The sequence below is a fragment of the Ochotona princeps genome, chromosome 2, assembly GCF_030435755.1.
Source record: "Ochotona princeps isolate mOchPri1 chromosome 2, mOchPri1.hap1, whole genome shotgun sequence".
NCBI classification, from domain to species: domain Eukaryota; kingdom Metazoa; phylum Chordata; class Mammalia; order Lagomorpha; family Ochotonidae; genus Ochotona; species Ochotona princeps.
Window position 1 is genome coordinate 159234797 of NC_080833.1, and position 18741 is coordinate 159253537.

The 18741-nt window shown below is 41.0% G+C and overlaps 1 protein-coding gene across 4 annotated transcripts in view; it reads left to right on the plus strand.

The window, feature by feature from the left end:
- The window catches only part of DNM3 (dynamin 3), a 512631-nt gene that overhangs the window by 398409 nt on the left and 95481 nt on the right, over positions 1-18741 (plus strand). For all 4 annotated transcript variants that reach the window (XM_058660674.1, XM_058660671.1, XM_058660672.1 and 1 more), the window contains one exon: positions 15616-15727. In XM_058660674.1, the coding sequence (XP_058516657.1) occupies positions 15616-15727 (112 nt within the window). The remainder of the gene's footprint in view (positions 1-15615; positions 15728-18741) is intronic.

The following is an 18741-nucleotide window of genomic DNA, read 5'->3' on the forward strand; positions in this document are numbered from 1 at the left end:
TAATAAAACATTGGTACCACACTACAGTTCTATCACTAAGAGAAATGAGTCCCCGTTCATGGAATTTACAGCACAGTGAAGGGGATGTACAAGCCAGAATCATCTGATTATAATTCTCGTTTGTATCTGCTGTGAGAATTTGTAACAGAGTAACCTGTCCATTTGAGAATTCTAGGACAGTTTAAACTAACTAGAACAATGTGTAGATATATACTGGGTGAAGGGAGAAGGAACAATAGAACAGGCAGAGTGAACAACATTTGCCAACACCACGAGGCAGGAAGAAATATTGGTAATTGGTGCCTGATGGGCAAAAGTCAAGAAACAGGTCATTTTCAACCACACTAAGGCTGTGATCTTTTGTCAAATTAAGTTTCCTAATTTTTAGCAGTTGGACATTTTTATTCATGGATGATATTGATTTATAGTGGCATATTTTAAAAAAAATGTTTATTAAACACTGTTTAACATTGTTTAAAGCAGAGGTAGACACAGCTTGGACAATCCTGCATGGAATTTTATTATTTTTGAAATTTTTTATATGTATGAATCTGTTATTTTTCTGAGAGATTCTGCATGAAAAAAGTTTTCATGTTAAATTAGAAAAAAAGAATATATATAAAGCTCTATAAGACCACATTGATTTTGAAGAAAAAAATTGAAATTTTTTTCATTTATCCTATGGACACTGGCCAGTTGATATTTTGTGACTACAATATTCTCTTTCTTTTCAAATTCTCTGCTATGAGAGCATACTTTGTACCTCTTAAAATAATTTAATCTTTGATTTATAAAATTATAGGTCTCATTCCTAGGTCTTACTTTGCTCACCTTTTATATTATGATTGTATTTCACTTTCTGATTCGGGGGTGAACATGCTATTGAGTTTAATAACGATATGCTTGTTTTGCATAGTTAGTTCTTAACTTTGTAAGTACCACATAGTCCGTTTTACTTCATTTTATAATTCTATAACTTAATGATTTCAACGCTGACATGATATTTTTCTGTTCTTGTTTTTCATAATAAGCTTCAGGATTTTGGTTAGTGAATAGTTTTGTTGTATTTCCTGTATTTCAGTCCTGGTTGTCCAATGTTGTTTATTTTGTAAATAGTATATAATTATAATTTTGAGTGCCTATTTGACACAGTCTTTCAACTTCTATCATAATTTCTACTTCTTTTGCACAGCTATTTTGCTACCATGGATATTAGGAATCAGGAATACTCTCTACAATAAATAGTTCATAGTGCTAAATTATTAAAGTTATATTATGGTAACAACAAATTTGAATCTTAATTTATGGTGATTTATGGTCATTGACTTATTGTCAATAATCTTTCAAGAATATTGGATGCTGCAATCAAGATGGCAGAATAGAGTAAGGGTATGTTTAAACAGTGACTCATTAGCCAGGGTTAAGTCGAGAGGGCACATTCAAGAAAACAGGAGAGGACAGGCCAATGGCAGAGGGGCACCTGGAGCCTGACAGACATGGGAAAGCAGTGACCGGATACCCAGCGGCAGTCAGTGAGTGGAGATCTAAGTTCCATCAGCAGCTGGAGCTCCACCAGTAGGAGGTGGGAAGGGAAGTTCACTGGGAGCTCAGGAGGTGAACCCAGGCAAGGAACGTATGGGTCAAAATAGGTCCAGGTGGCCCTCAGACCTAATGGCCAACAGATTCTAGCAAGACCAACACCACCAAAAACCTAGTTATTTAGGATACCCGATGTCTTTCTAATCCTGGGCCCTGCTCTAACCAGAGGTGGGAGAAAGATTGCACAGAAAATGGTGCAGGCACAGCACAAGACCACAGGAGGTGGATAGAGGTGAGCCAGGAGCTGAGTTTATGGAGACCATGGTGGAAGTCTAACATAAGAACCCAGACCTGAAACTCACTGGAGGGAGTGGCACAAATGACTGCAAACAAAGAACCTGATACTAAACGCAATAAGTAAAATCAAATTGCAGACCTGTGAGTGATAAAACCTACCCTAACTAGAAGAATCTTCCAACCAGAAGTACAATGACCAAGAGCAAAACAGAGACAGAGGCACAATGAATATTACTGATGCCTCTCCTGCAAAAGAGCAGAAGCCTTTGCCAACCACAGAATTAACTGAAAAAGACATCAAGGAAATGGGGGATAAACAACTCCCAGAACGAGGATGGACTCCCAGTGAAACTGTTGATTGTGTCTTGACAGTGGGATGCTGGACTCTCTGCCATTGTCCATGCCTGCAGTGATGGACTTAGGACTGTTTATGAAGAACTATGCTGTTGTAATAATATGAGAGAACTCGGGCATGGGGGGAAAGGATTAGGGGAGGGAGTAGGGGAAATCCTACAGTGTATGCAACTGTATCATAAGATGATAATTATATAATATGGATAATAATAAAAAAGGGAAAAAACATTAAAAATTCAACTGAATTTCTTAAATAAAAAACTTGTTGTAAAGCTTCTTACCAACAATAAGAAGCACATGCAAAAATTTAAGGAATATGTCTTACAGGAAACAGCAACCCAAACAGTCAAGCAGAATTGTTAGAAATGAAAGGCAAATGGAGCAAATTAAAAATTCACTGGAAAGTCTCAATAATAGAATGAATGATGTAGAAGAAAGAATCTCGAAACTAGAAGATATTTCTTGCCACAATGGTGAAACAATCAAAAAGCTGGAAGCAGAGCTGGGTCAAGCTAAAAAACAATATTCAAGAATTAAGAGACACTATTAAAAAGGCAAATGTAGAGAAGCTGGGTTTAAAAGTGTATCCAATGAAATAATAAGGGAAAACTTCCCTAATCTGGAGAAAGAATTGGGAAACACCACCCAGGAGGGGAACAGAACTCCCAACAGGGTTGACTAAAAGCAATCTTTACCTTGACACATGATAATCAAGCTCGCCTTAATCAAATATAAGGAAAAGATTGTTAAATGTACTCGTGAAAAAAAAATCAATTGACCTATAGAGGAATATCAATCAGGCTCACAGCTGACCTCTCACAGGAAGCTCTACAGGCTGGTAGAGAAGGGAGAGACATATTCCAGATTCAAAAAGCAAAAAATAATCAGCCCAAGATAACGTACCTTTGTCCTTGAAAATGAAATAAAATTCATCTACAGTAAAGAAAAGCTCAAAGAGTATACCTCTTCCAAACCTGTCCCACAGATGATACTTAAAGATGTTCTCTTGACAGAAAAAAGGAATAGCACCCACCAGAACCAAAAGCAGATATAAAGAATATCCCAGTAAAATGACAACAGAAGACTAAATCAATGAATAATCCATTGCTAAAAGACAGGACCGGCCCGGCGGCGTGGTCTAGCGGCTAAAGTCCTTGCCTTGAAAGCCCCGGGATCCCATATGGGCGCCGGTTCTAATCCCGGCAGCTCCACTTCCCATCCAGCTCCCTGCTTGTGGCCTGGGAAAGCAGTCGAGGACAGCCCAATGCTTTGGGACACTGCACCCGCGTGGGAGACCCGGAAGAGGTTCCAGGTTCCCGGCATCGGATCGGCGCGCACCGGCCCGTTGCGATACCTAAGATATTTGTCAGATACATTTAACTGCTGGGAACGCAGCAGAGCAGTTGAAAAAATGAGAATCGACAGGAGATGACCATGCTTTAGCTGGAGGGTCAACAGAGCTTTCTCTGAGGGTGATAATGGATGATAGATATATACGGTGAACCAGAATATTATCTTGCAAAACAAGAAGAGCCCATTGCAGAATCCTAAGAAACATGCATGTTAAAAGAAGTGAAAAGAGAAAGGAAGTAAGGGAAGAAATGAAAGGAATGGAAAGAAAACAAAATGAAAAGAAAGGGAGAGAGAAAAGGGAAGGCCTGAGAGATGGAGGGAAGGCTTAATATGGTTTTGTCATTCTTATTCTAAAGAGAGGGAGGGACGAAGGGCGGTAAGAACTACTATGGCTGTGTCAGTCTGAGCCTGTCAGGGTGGCATGACTTCCCCATTACCTGGAGATATTTCAACCTCAGCCTTTATAATTTTCATCAGGGGAAGGCCTTTTACTGTTTGTCAAATGATAAACAAAATCATGCAAAGATAGTTCTCAAATTAATTGGTATGCTATGAGGCAGAATAAAGCAAAGAGAATTATGAAAACATAGAGGGAAATAGGTAAAAGAAAATTACTTGAGCATAAAATGTGGTAGTGCTGAACCAAAGATCTTGTGTCCATGGAGGAAGTTTTCCAAACAGCTCAAATAGACAGACCCCTCGAAAATTATGCTCGTTTGGTCTAGATGCTTTCAAGCTGTTGGCAGCGGGCTAAAGGGCTTTTCAGTCCTGAGTGCTCTGAAAGCTGATGGCATCTCAGTGTCGGCTCCCACAGAGCAAATGGAGTCATGGGAACACGTGTCTGAGATGGCATTTGAAAGGTGCTAGATTAATTGTCCCAGAAGATATCATCTTAGCTTCCAGATGGGTGCCCAGTTGTCAATGTAGCCATCAGACATTAGTCTAAAGCAATATACCCCCTAATTATCAACCTTACTGATTGTGATACCAAAACAAGAAAAAAAAAAAGCTCATGCTTATTGCTATCTAGCATGGTTCTATTAATCATAATTAAAATGCCAGTTTTCTTAGATTCACAAGAATTGCAATACAGTGAAACACACTTCACAATACAACAGCTTGGATCATAAAAAGTAAGAAAAGAATTGAGGAAAATGAGATTATAAAGGTAGATAAGTCATGGCAAAAAGTTTGGATTTATTTCTACTGGTAATGGGAGGCTTTAGAAATGGGGTAGTGATATAATATGTGATCCCTGTGGCTTCTTTGTGGAGAATGTAGCAACAAGAACTTCAAGACATGTTGTAAAGCTGCTCATCGGTATAAGGAAAAACGGTCTCACGGACATGGGAATCTATGGTTCAGAGAAATTCTCCGGACTTACCAACATTGAATGATATGTAAGACTACCATATAAGAAGTGTAAATAGAGAGAAATAGAACATCAACAGTGATTGGAGCATTGCAGAATGGCATGGTGTGTGAAAGGAAGAAGACATAAAGTACGAAGCTATAGTCAGTGAGATAGAAGGTTGGAGTAACATGGAGAGATGTGATATCGCGACAGCCATGAGAAGAAAGTGAAGTCAGAGAGTGAATGATGGCAAAGGCTATAGCAAAGCCAAATGACCGGAAAACAGGGAACTAACTGTATGCTTTGGCAAGATTTGGATCCCACTAGCTTGGTAGTACCCAGCAGGATCACAATCCTTGCTGGCTTGCATTGAAAAAGGGAAAGAATTTGAAGAGTTTCTGTCAAAGCAAATAGAAACACAGTAGGCGTATAAAAGAGAAAATGAATGAGTGTGCTTGTGTGTGTTTAACTGGTCACATTTAAGGCTTGCTAGTGTGCATATGGATTAGCTAAACAGCAGAAAAGGGGGAATGTTGAAGTAGAAGAGAAAGTGAGAAGTTGTAGGAAGGGAGTTCTTGAGAACATTAAGAGATGCACGTTGTGCATAAATTGAGTATATGGCATTCCATTGTACAAAGGGAAGGCAGAGTCTGTGGTTGCACTACGGTTAGTTTAATTGGGTCAATTGGAAAGAAAATGGATTCTTTGCACAGATTTTACTTGTATATAGCTCCCCTATGAAACAGAAGCAAGGTTATCAGCGAAGTGTGGCCAAGGTCTCCACTCACAAGCCAGCTTTTTGTTGAATTTGGAAAGGAAGCAAATGATGGCTCAGGTATTTGGACACTTGTTGCTTGTATAGAAGACTTGGATGAAGTGGCTCCTGGTTTGGCCTCGCCCAGGCCCTGCCACTGTAACCATTTAGCAGGTGAACTCAAGGATGGGACCCCTCTCTCCGTCTCTCTTTATCTCTCTTTCTCTTTTGCTCTCTTGCTTTCTTGCTTTCTCTCTCTCCCTAACCCCATTTGTGTGTGTGTGTGTGTGTGTGTGTGTGTGTGTGTGTGTGTGTGTGTATTTTTCAAGTAAGTGAAATAATTCTTTTTTTCCTTTAGGGAATTTGAAGTGACTGCAGTTACCAAAATGGCTTAGATTCAGGGGATAAATAAGAAAATAGTCTCACTGAAATTTCATTAGGCAAGTAAAATTGAAAGAGAAGTGACGATCAGTGGAACTTGAAGGTCTTCAGTGATGTAGCTAAAATAATAGAATAAATGTGTACAGAACCCGAAGACAGGAGGTTTATTGCTGAAGGGAACATAGTAGGATAACTGACTAGTAAAAATCCACGCTGGAAGTTGTTCAGCTTTTCAAAAAGGAAAACTAAGTTGTAATTTAGATTGATCATTTTATCATCGAGGCCCTGCCATGAAGTTTGTAATTAATATAGCAGATGTTTGTAATTATTTAGAAACTATATAGGTGGTTAATAGGAACTTGCTTTGGATCTTGGAAAACAGCTTGAACCAAAGCAACTCCAATTTTAAAATAGAATTAAGTAGACATAATATATTTAGATCTTAATAAAATGTTTTGGCATATACGTGAGTGAAAATAGAGAAATATGACAAGATAGAACATATGTGATAGATTTATGAGTAAGTCTGAAGTCTTATTGGTTTGCACTTATTTATTTATTTCAAAGGCAGAGAGAGAGAGAGAGAGAGAGAGAGAGAGAGAGAGAGAGATTTTTCCATCTGCTGATTTTTTTCCGAGATGGATAGAAGGGCCAAGTCCAAGCTGGTGTGAAGCCAGGAGCCAGAAACTACACGCTGGTCTATCGTGTGGGTGCCAAGGACCCTACGTACTTGGATCATCTTTTGCTGACTTTCCAGCTGCATTAGCAGTAAACTGAATCAGAGCAGTGTCTGGGAGTCTAACTGGCTTCCTGATATGGAATGCCAGGAAGGTAAGCGGTGACTTAACTCACTGTGCTACAACATCAGTCCCCTGAGTGCCCGTTCATGGATCATTTGAGGTCCTTGTCAGTCTGTGATATGATTGTCTAGCACTAGGAGTAGCATGCAGTTAAAACAGGCAGTGCATGCAAAGCAGGGAGAAATGCAATCAGGGTTGAGACAGCGAAGCAAACTGAAATAAATGGATACAGACTAACCTGGTGAAATGTACTAATGCTAAAATTAAGTTGTACTCATTTAGGACCTAAACAAAAACAGAAAAACTAACAAGTGGACTACAGGGAAGTTCTATTTTCCTCGTGGCCAAGAACTGTAAATGAGAACTGCCTGCCAGACGTGGCTGTGCGTTCAGATTAGGAGAAATGAATAGGGATAGTCATGGCAAGTGGTATTAGGGATGCTGACCTGCTGTCCTGATGAGGCACCCTGGAGGCAGGCTTCCATTGCATATGGGTCACAGTTGCCAATGTTTCATATGTGATCTCAGATCCATGCAGAGTTTCATAGGTGAAGGAACTGGCCATCCTATCGCTAACACTCAGAGGCATCCTACTAACGTGTGAACAAAGTTACACAAATAGTCAGGCGTAAGTGCACCATGTGGCCTTACCCTCTTCAGCGTGGTAATCGAAAGCCTTTTACCAAAGGCATAAAAATTCCTCCTACTTGTTTTTGAGCATTGCAGTGGCTTTCATGTGTTCATACTGTAAAACACATGGTTCAGCTCCATTTCAACGTGCAATCATTCCGAAGCTTATATCTGCATGATTGCAGCTGAAATAGACTAAACAAAGCAGATGCAGCCGGGGCAGATTGCTGTGGGTTATCTATACAGCCCCAGTGTGTGGTGAGAACCTGGAAGCTGCCTGCACAGCATTCATGGGACTTCCAGTAAATCAGCTCAGCTCAGTGTTTCAGACCTGTGTCCAACTCCCCTAGATGTCTAGACACAGCCTAAGATGAGGCTTCAGAAATGGGTAAAGTGCAGGCAGCCAAAGCCACCAGAAGCCTTTGACCCTCTTCTAATGTTTCAACCAGATAATTATTTTCCCTCTCAAGAATTTGGCTGTCCTTTAAGGGGGGAAAAATTAAGATTTTCCATGTGAAGAGCTCCTGAAAGAAAATACTCTGGAGAAAGGTCAGTGAGAGCAGGCCAAAGCTGAATTTTTCAGATCTACTCAGAGAAGGTGGAAAGTCGGCACCCACTTTTTCCTTTTTCGTGCTTCCTAGCTAGCCAAGAGTTCCCAGTCTCCTTACGTTTACCACTTAAAGGAATTCATACAGTGCAGTGGAAATACTTCAAATGGAAACAGAACCGGTAGCTAAAAACTACAATGGAGAGGCGATTAGCTAAGACTGTGATAACTCTTGATTTAGACATTACCCATTCTACTCTGTAACAGATTATAATCTTTTTTTAAAAGATTTATTTATTTTTATTGAAAAGCGGATATATAGAGAGGAGGAGAGACAGAGAGGAAAATCTTCCGTCCAATGATTCACTCCCCAAGTGACCACAACGGCTGGAGCTGAGCCAATCCAAAGCCAGGAGCCAGGAGCTCTTCCGGGTCTCCCACATGGGTGCAGGGTCCCAAGGCTTTGGGCCGTCCTCTGCTGCTTTCCCAGGCCACAAGCAGGGAGCTGGATGGGAAGTGGGGCTGCCGGGATTAGAACCGGTGCCCACATGGGATCCCGGGCGTGCAAAGCGAGGACTTTAACCACTAAGCCATCGCGCCTGGCCCCAGATTATAATCTTTAAACAGTAAACCGAACTTCTTGGAAAATTCATTTTCTTTAAATATGCTGTATTTTAAATTAAATTGAACTTATTTCATGTTTTGCCTCTTCACAAATGTATTTCTTAGGTTTCTGTAGAAAGTTAAGGATCCAGTCAAATTGAAAAACATCATTTCAGTAATAAGCATTGCCCAAGTGCATTCCATTATGCGTCCATTTGTTCATTTCCCACTCACACATTCATTCATTCTAAAAGCTTTGATTTATGGAGGCCTTATGCCAAAGATGGGAATATCCGTACTATGTCACTTATTAGCTGTGTCTTCTTGGGAGGATCCCTTGGCCTCTCTGAGTCTCAGTTTTCTGATCTGTGAAATAGCCCTGCTACCAACTTTACAGACCATGAAGCTTCAACCAGATCATCTCTTGAACAGTAGTGGAAAATTCGAATTTTTTCTTTTTTTCTAATCATTGCTATGCCCCTAAAGTCATACAAAACAGAGACAGAAAGTTAAAAACAGGTCAAAATGAGAAGTGGAGATGTCAACTATGTTTAAGATTAACAGGGTGAGCTGGATTGAAAACTCTATGAATAATCAGTAAAAACTTCACCTTGATTGAGGAAATCGAGGTCAGGCAAGAGAACCAAAGCAAACTTCTTCACTGTCTCACTGCATCGCCTTGAGAAAGGCAAACACCGTGCCAACCAAAATCCTACAGAGTCAAAAACTGTGGCCAGCTAAAGAAAAACACTCAAGTGATAACTTACGGATATGAAGGTCCAGGTAGAAAATGCAGGATGACAAATGTTTGCTCAAAGTAAACACTGGGTTCTACTAAATGATTGCTTGAATGTAACGCAATCCATTGTAAAACATTCAGAGCCTGAGCCTGTTGCCAGGCTGTGACAGCAGAACTCAGAAGTAGCCTCAAACGTGATTTCTAGAGAGATTATTCAGTGTCGTGACACAGAGAAACAGTGAAGGCTTCAAAATTCTTCATGAGGCCAAGAGTTATACTCTTATTTCTGAATTTCAGATATACAAAAAGAAATTCGAGAATTAAGTGAAAAGCCTAAAGCTAAGCAATTTGCCTATAGAACTGAAAACCACTGAAAAATATACAAGCCAAGAGGCAGCTCATTGCTCATAACCCAGGAAATAATAAAGAACATTTTTCAAAAAGCAAAGTATATGTCTAAATGGCAAAAGTAAGACCAGCTCTGGAAGAAAGAAACCTGACTGAAACCTTCCAAATCTTAAGCAGTGGTTTTCAAGTTGGCATGGAAAATAAAATCCAGCTATGCTGTTAGCATTCAGAATGAATGGATCTTTTCTTAAAAAGTAAATCAACTGAATGCAAGTACAAAATGAAAGGTAAAGATGAATATATCACATAAATGTAAATAAAGTGAGAAACCATCAAACATTGCATGCACACACAAAAATAGTGTGCCCCATGCAGTCTGCAGTGAAATCAGGATGAAGAAATTCATTTCTGTAAGCATACAAAAACACTCCGCTTGGGCCCGGCGGCGTGGCCTAACGGCTAAAGTCCTCGCCTTGAACGCGCCAGGATCCCAGATGGGCACCGGTTCTAATCCCGGCAGCTCCACTTCCCATTCAGCTCCCTGCTTGTGGCCTGGGAAAGCAGTCGAGGACGGCCCAAGGCTTTGGGACACTGTACCCGCGTGGGAGACCCGGAAGAGGTTCCTGGTTCCCAGCATCGAATCGGCGCAGCACCAGCCCATTGCGGCTCACTTGGGGAGTGAAACATCAGATGGAAGATCTTCCTCTCTGTCTCTCCTCCTCTCTGTATATCCGGCTTTCCAATAATAATAAATCTTAAAAAAAAAAAAACTCTGCTTCTTTAAGGGAGAAAAATATTAATGCATTAATGGGATATCACTTTTCTTATGAAACTCGCAAAAGTATTTAAAGATGATTTTCAGTGTTAATGGGTGTGAGACTCATTACCCAATAAATGTTTTTTGGTGTTCATTTTGTTAGACTTGTAGACACAATGTAATCAATTCAACTAAATATACCTTTTCATTTGTAAGGATTTTATTTCAAGATAGACACAGAAAGGTAAATTCCACATATTCTCTCTTATATGTGGAAATTAGTCTATTTGAATTCTAAAATAGTGGTTGCTAGTGGCTGGAAAGTATGAAAGGAGAGAGGATCCAGGGAGATGGGTAACGGGCACCAAATCCAAGTCGAAGGGAAGTAAGGAATTGTGGTTCCACAGCATACAAGCCACAGGAATGCAGGCCTGGTGCAGTAGCCTAACAGCTCAAGTCCTTGCCTAGAGTGCACTGGAATCCCAGATGGGCACCAGTTCTAATCTTGGCAGCCCCACTTCCCATCCAGCTTCCTGCTTGTAGCCTGGGAAGCAGTTGAGGACGGCCCAAAGCCTTGGGATCCTGCACCCACATGGGAGACCCAGAGGAGCCTCTGGGCTCCTGGCTTAGGATCAGCTCAGCTCTGGCCATTGAGGCCCCTTGGAGAGTGAATCAACAAATAGATTTTTCCTCTCTGTCTGTCCTCCTCTCTGTGTATCTGACTTTGCAGTAGGGAAAAAAAAATTGATCTTAAAAAATAAAAAGGCCTGTAGGAGAAAAGGGAAAGGAAAGGCTAGTTATCTGACTTGGTCAGTATACATTGTGTGAGTGTCAGAATACTGTGATATGTCCAATACAAACATTACAAGATAATCCAAAACTTTTCAAAGCAAAATTAAGAAAGAATATAACCAATTGATTGAAAAGCAAAAAAAAAAAATCTTGTTTTATGCTATTCATTAAGATTTTATAATTTCCCTGATTTAATAGAATTATTTTGTGTGTTTTATGTAGATTTTATTCCTAAAACAAATGAAACATTTCCCATTTCAAAGTTATAAGCCATTCAGTTTATGTTTATGCTGCTGATAAGGTTAGCCATCTAAATCATCTTAATTCTTACAGTATTTTACAAACAGATTTTTTAAATTCTTTCTGAATTAATCTTGAAAATGCTTTTTTTAAATGTTATTTTTTTAAATTAGTATTTTTATATAGTTGAAAAAGTTGACTTCAATTTTTTAATGAAAGTTGTGCTAAGTAAGTCTATAATTCAGTCATACACATATGATTACATTAAGTCCATCGTCTTGTTTGTTGTTGTTGTTGTTTTTATTTTGTTTTTCTGAGGGGCAAAGAGAGAGAGTTTCCATTTACCAATGTATTTCCCCAGTCCCACCATGATCTAAATTGGGCTGAGTCAGGAGCCAGGAGATGAATTCAAACATCCCACATGGATGACAGGGAGCCCAATTCCTTGGCCCAGTGCTACTGTCACGTATAGAACATATTAGTGGAAAGCTGAAATCAAGAGCATGGCCAGAAATCCAACCCAGGAACTGTCCAGCATGGAATACAGGGCTCTTAACCCTCAGGCGAAACACTTGCCCTGGACTTTATATTTTAGTAGCATTTACTTCATTCACTTACACTATGTTATTTGATATGAAGCCAGGAGCTTCACCAGAGTCTCCTACCTGGGGACAGGGTCCCAAGGACTTGGAACGTCCTCTGTTGCTTTCCCAGGCACATTAGCAGGGATCTGGATGGAAAGTGGAAGAGCAGGGACACGAAGCAGTGCCCATATGGGATCCCAACACTTGTAGGTGGAGGGTTAGTCTTAGTGTTGAGCCACCATGCTGCCCTTTTGAAATTCATTTCTGCTCTTAAATTTGTCCTTGTTCTTTTTAAATTTCGTTTTGTGTTTGGCTGACAGCTTTTGCTTTTTATTTTTGCAAATAATACATACCTGAGTTTATTTTTTTAACCTAAAACAAATGGTTCAACTTACAGAATTCATTTATAGTAACTTAATAATTGATTTTATTTCTGTCATGTTATCTTAAATTTATTTATCACATTTTATTGGTTTTTTTAACTTTTTTTCTTATTATTATCATTTTATGATACAGTTCCATAGTCTTGGGATTTCCCTTACCCCCTCCTCTGTTCCCTCCTCCACCCCACTGAGTTCCCCCATATCATTACTATAATATAGTTCTTCATAAACAGTCATATGTCCATCATTGTGGGCATGGACAATGGCAGAGTCCAGCATCCTATTGTCAAGATATATCCAAAAGTTTCATTGAGAGTCCATCTCTGATCTGAAAGTAGAAATGCATACAGCATTGTATCTGGATGTGATGGTCTCCATTACACAGTTACTATACATCCCCTTAAATGAAAAGCCACAAAACAAAATCGACAACAGGAAGAAAAAGAAGAAATTTACAACACCATGAAGTTTAATAACATGCTACTGAATGACCAAGGTGTTGCTGAAGAAATGAAAAAGAAAATCAAGAATCTTGTTGAAGAAAATGATGCTACTGTATGATCTATGAGTCAGTGAAGAATTTAATGAGAAAGAGTTTTGAGGATATGAAACTAAAAGAAAAACACATCAAAATCCATGAGTTATAGTTTCCGCTGGACTTTGTTCGTGAGCTATGTCTCTTGTAGGCAGCAGATAAATGGGTGTTGTTTTTAATCCAGTTTACTTATCTAGGACATTTGAGTTTAAGCCATTGACATTCAGGATTAATACAAATAGGTGGTAATTTGGTCCTGTCTTTTAGCAATGGGCTGTTCATTGATTTAGACTTCCATTATCTTACTGGGATGTTCTTCACATTTGCTTTTGGTTTTGGTGGGCGCAATTCCTCTTCTCTGTCAAGAAAACATCTTTAAGTATCATTTGTAGAGCAGGTTTGGAAGGACATTTTCTTTTAACATTTCTTTACTGTGGAAAATGGTCTTGTGCTAGAATCTTGCTGCTGTGGTCACTAAGTACTCACCCAACCCAGAGCAGCAAGGAGCCACAAAGCATCTTGCCCGTGCCCTCCGAAATCCAGTCCTCAGGTCTACCTTGCTGCCCAAAACAGCATGTGTTGGACCTGAGTAAAGGTGTCATCTTCCCAGAATCCCATGAGGATATAATGGTGGAAATGAAAATGATGCACCCTTTGTCCTCCCGGAGTATATGGGGTAGTTAAAGGGGAAATAATTAAAAAGAGTAATTTTTTAACAAGAGAGAAGAAGAAGAAATGAGGAAAATCGGAAGGGAGAAGGAGATATGGAAGGAGGGAGGGACGACGGGAAGAAGAAAGGATAAGAAAATAAGAGAGAAGGAATGGAGGGAGGAAGAAAGCAGGGATGTTTGGAAAAAGGAAAGGAATGCAAAGGATAGGAAGGGCCTGGCATGGAAGCCTAGTGACTGAAGTCCTCTTCTTGCACACACTGGGATCCCAGTGTGTGGGCACCAGTTCTAATCCCAGCTGCTCCACTTCTCATCCAGCTCCCTGCTTGTGGCCTGGAAAAGCAACTGAGGATGGCCCAAAGCCTTGAAACCCTGCACTCACATGGGAGACCCGGAAGAAGCTCCTGGCTGCTGGTGTTGGATTAGCTCAGCTCTGGCCATTGCAGCCACTTGGGGAGTAAATCAGCGGATGGAAGAGCTTTCTCTCTGTATATCTGACTTTCCAATAAAAATAAATAAATATTTTAAAAACAAGGAACAAGGAAGGAAGAAAGAAAAGAGGAAGGGAAAGAAGGAAGGAAAGCGAAAGTTTAAAAAAAGCACAAAATTCTGAAATTATAGCTGTAAGAAGTATTATAAATGAAAGATAAATTAAAATATGGCAGGGGTTTCCTGAGTTTCCCAAGGAAGGGTAGGAGTTAATTGTCCAAGGAGAGAGGAAGAGATAGGAAGGATAACATAGTCATGCATTAGGAGTAAGCACACACATTTGGCACACTCCAAGACGTGAAGGAAGGCCAGGGAGAAAAGGGGGCTCTGGAAGGCTCTGGAGTCCTTGTGAGCCATTGTAGGAATGTGCTGTTTCTGGAAGCGGGGAGCCATTGAAGTCTTAGCCAAAATACATGCACAAATTTGCCTAAGGTCATGAGGATTCAGAGCAGAACAAATGTGAAGGATCCAGGACATACCGAGAGACAAGTAAGGAGTCTATTGTAAGCGTGCAAGACAAAGATGATGATAAAATAGTAGGGAAGGGGTGGGGAGGAAGAGGGTGCCTCAACTGTGCAAAAATGTGCACAAAAGAATGTGACAAAGTAAGACTATGAATGGGAACCATGGAAGCTGCATGATAGGTGTCATTTTTTTAAAGTGTTTATTTGAAAGGCAGAGTGACAAAAAAGATAGGGAGTCAGAGGGAGAGAGATCTTCCATCTGCTTGTGCACTCTCCAGTCTTGCAAGAGGCAAGGCTGGGCCAGGCAGAACCAGATCAGGCCACAGGAACCCCAGCACTCGGCCCTCGTGTGTGGTCTCCCAGGCACACTGGCGGGAAGTTGGACTGGAAGTGGAGGCGTGAGCCTTGCAGCAGCACTCCAGCATGTGCTGTGACATGCCAGGTGTCTGTTTAACCTACTGTGCCGTATTGCCAGTTCCCATTTTTATGTTTTTTTTTTCCTCTAGTTTACACTTCAGAGGCACCTCACTCTATGAAATATTGGTTATTATTTCTTTTTAGCAATTTGATGAGCATTATTTATTTTTAATGTAACAGTGTATTTTAGGTTCATGCATTTTAAAGTTTTATGAACTGTTTATTCAGACTTGTAAAAAGCTTTAAAAAAATTGAACTGATTCCTACGCAACAACAAATGCTTTCCTGGCAGCACAATTAATCCCCAAGTACTTGGCACCCTGTGTAGAAGGTTGATTGTATTTGTGTTTTCCTTAGTTCATTTACTCTATTTCCTTTTTAATTTGCTTAACAATAAGTATTACTGATTAGTTACTCAATATAAGGATTTTAAAGAAATATAATATGGATGAACATTTGGTAATTGTTCTTAAATATAATGCATTTGCTTCTAGTGACTGTAAGCTAGCTATCCATTTGGACTGTCGTTTCTATCATTTTGGATTTGTTGCAAGACTGAAAGCCTGATAATTTTTTTTTAACTACAGGAATGTATACAAAGACTACCGCTTCCTTGAACTGGCATGTGACTCACAGGAGGATGTGGACAGCTGGAAGGCGTCGCTGCTGAGAGCTGGGGTCTATCCTGATAAATCTCTAGTAAGTTGAATGGATCTTTCATTTGCAAAGTATTAATAGCAGGGCCTGGCACAGTAGCCTAGTGGCTGAAGTCCTCGCCTGGTATGCGCCAGGAGCCCGTGTTCTAATCCTGGTAGCCCCGCTTCCCATCCAGCTCCCTGCCTGTGGCTTGGGAATGCAGTCGAGGATGGCCCAAAGCCTTGGGACCCTATACCCACATGGGAGACCCGGAAGAGGCTCCAGGCTCCTGGCTTCAAATAGGCGCAACTCCAGCCATTGCGGTCACTTGAGGAGTGAATCAATGGATAGAAGATCTTCCTCTCTGTCTCTGTATATCTGACTTTCCAATTTTTGGAAAATTGGAAAAAAAAGTATTAATAACCATATTTAGCAAAACTCTCATGGGTTTGCCACAGTCTTAACTTTGACTTCATTTACTCTTTATACATTGCTTTTTATAAGGTTTTTTCTCCACAGGGTTTCTATTTTGAAAAATTAACCATTATATTCATTAAATAAAATGCCCTATGTGCCATAAAACACAATGGATGTGATCTCAGGCAAGAGAAAGCTTTTTTGTTTTATTTTAAAATTTTATTTTCCCGTCTGTGTGCTAATCCACTGTTGTCATGGAATTAATATAAACCATATATCATTAATCTTAACACCAATATTTCATATTCTTAAAAATAGGCTGCTTATGAAAATACACCTCTTTTCATTACTTCTGTGTTATTTGTATTCACAGTCACATCTATATCCAAACTCTGCTTAATGTCATTGTATGAAAGGACAACAAAAATATTTTATTATCATTTCTACTTATCTTTATTAATATATTTCAAGTGTCTTGGAGACACTTTTCTCATTCAAGTTAATAAACAGACCTTCTCTTTGTGTTTTTTGCAAGTAGTAATACTGCCCAGACCAGTGTGATTTGATACTTCAGGAGTCACACCAACCAGCATGCACTTGTGGATAAAGCAGCTGCTTTGAGGACATCTTTGTGCTGCAGCTTCCTGGGACTCTTTATATCATAGGAGCTGAAGAACTAGGGTTGAGCCTTGGCTGGTAGTGCAGCTGGCCCCGGGCTGATCCTGGCTCTCCATCAGCTGAAGGACTAGGACTGAGCCTTGGCTGGTAGTGCAGCCAGGCCCTGGGCTGATCCTGGCTCTCCATCAGCTGAAGGACTAGGACTGAGCCTTGGCTGGTAGTGCAACTGGCCCCGGGCTGTTCCTGGCTCTCCATCAGCTGAAGAACTAGGGTTGAACTTTGGCTGGTAGTGTAGCTGGCCCCGGGCTGATCCTGGCTCTCCATCAGCTGAAGGACTAGGACTGAGCCTTGGCTGGTAGTGCAGCCAGGCCCTGGGCTGCTCACCAGGCTAAGCATCAGCTGAAGGACTGGTGGTCTGTGATTTGCTTTCATGAGAGCACGTGACGTATGGTGCTTTTGGAGGCTCTGGGATCATTTCTGTGGAATATATCAGGCCTGACTACGTATCTGGATCAGCAGAATTTATCAGAGTTTTCTGATTAAGAATAGAGGATTTGTATCAAAATAATTTTTTTGCTACTATTTTAGCTCACACATAAACATCTTAAAAGTGATTTGTTTATTTTTAAGAGAATGGAGAAAGAGAGAGAGAGATCTTTCAGCCGCTGGTTCGCTCCCCAGATGGCCACAACAGCCAGGAGCCACATGGGTGACAGGGTGCCTAACACCTAGGCATCTTCTGCTGCTTGGCCAGCTCACTAGCAGCATGGGAACAGGAAGCTGAGCACCATGACATAAGCCAGCACCCATTTGGGATCCCAGCATCTCAGGCAGTGTATGCCACAGGCATGGACCAAGCTCACTCACACACATCTGAAGCTCATTCCAGCCTACCCCTCCTGCTTAGTTGGCCCCGCACAATCAGCCTTCCCCACCCTCCCTGTACCTTTCCAATAGAAGTTAAATCAGATGCTTCGTAGTTACCTATTTTTCCTCCTGTTTGGGGCACATGGATTTGCACAGGCACATGCTACTGTAAGAAAGCAGCTGAAGCATTGGAAGACACTTTAACTTTTGATTTCCTTGCTAATCATTGCTTCACTCTCCATTGACACAAATATTCTGTATTGAAATGCACATGCACTTAATTTTTTATTCAGTAATTCCACAAAAACCTCAGAATCATGTGCTCTTTACCAGGAAGCATCCTAGGAACTCATGACCCAGAAACGAAAAGTCCCTGCTCCCATGGAACAGACACCAAACAAGTGAATTATATGGCACTAAGGTTTGAAGTTAAAGGGACAGTGACGATGAGGGATGGGTAGGATGGTCACGGAAGGCTCCTTTGAAGAGCTGACACTTGAAGATGATCCTCAGGGGAAGAAGAGAGCAGACTCTATGGACCCCTGAAGCATCACCTCTGACAGGGAAAACAAGCACCCAGCAGAGCACAGTGCTCCAAGGGGCAGCAGGTGGACAGAACGTGTGCAGCTCTGTATGTGGGTGAGCAGTGGCCAGGGAGCAGATGACAAGGACAAGGCTGGGGGATAGGGGTTTCATTCTGGGTGTGATGGGAAGTCATGGGTTTCTGCCCAGTTCATGGCATGAACGTTAAAAGTTGAGTGTGGCTGTAAGTTCAGACCTTCACTCAGATTCCAGTGTCCACCTCCAAGCTGCGAGGTCTTGGTAGCTCGTTATTCCTAAAATGGAGATGGCAGCCATCCCCTAAAAGATGGCTGATAGGATTCAGTGAGATAATACAGGCAAAGCATTGAGCAAGGCAGGTGCAAGTACGCACCTATTTTCTTCTTTTTTTTTTTTTTAGATTTATTTTTTATTACAAAGTCAGATATACACAGAGGAGGAGAGACAGAGAGGAAGATCTTCCGTCCGATGATTCACTCCCCAAGTGAGCCACAACGGGCCGGTGCGCGCCGATCCGAAGCCGGGAACCAGGAACCTCTTCCGGGTCTCCCACGCGGGTTCAGGGTCCCAATGCATTGGGCCGTCCTCTACTGCTTTCCAAGGCCACAAGCAGG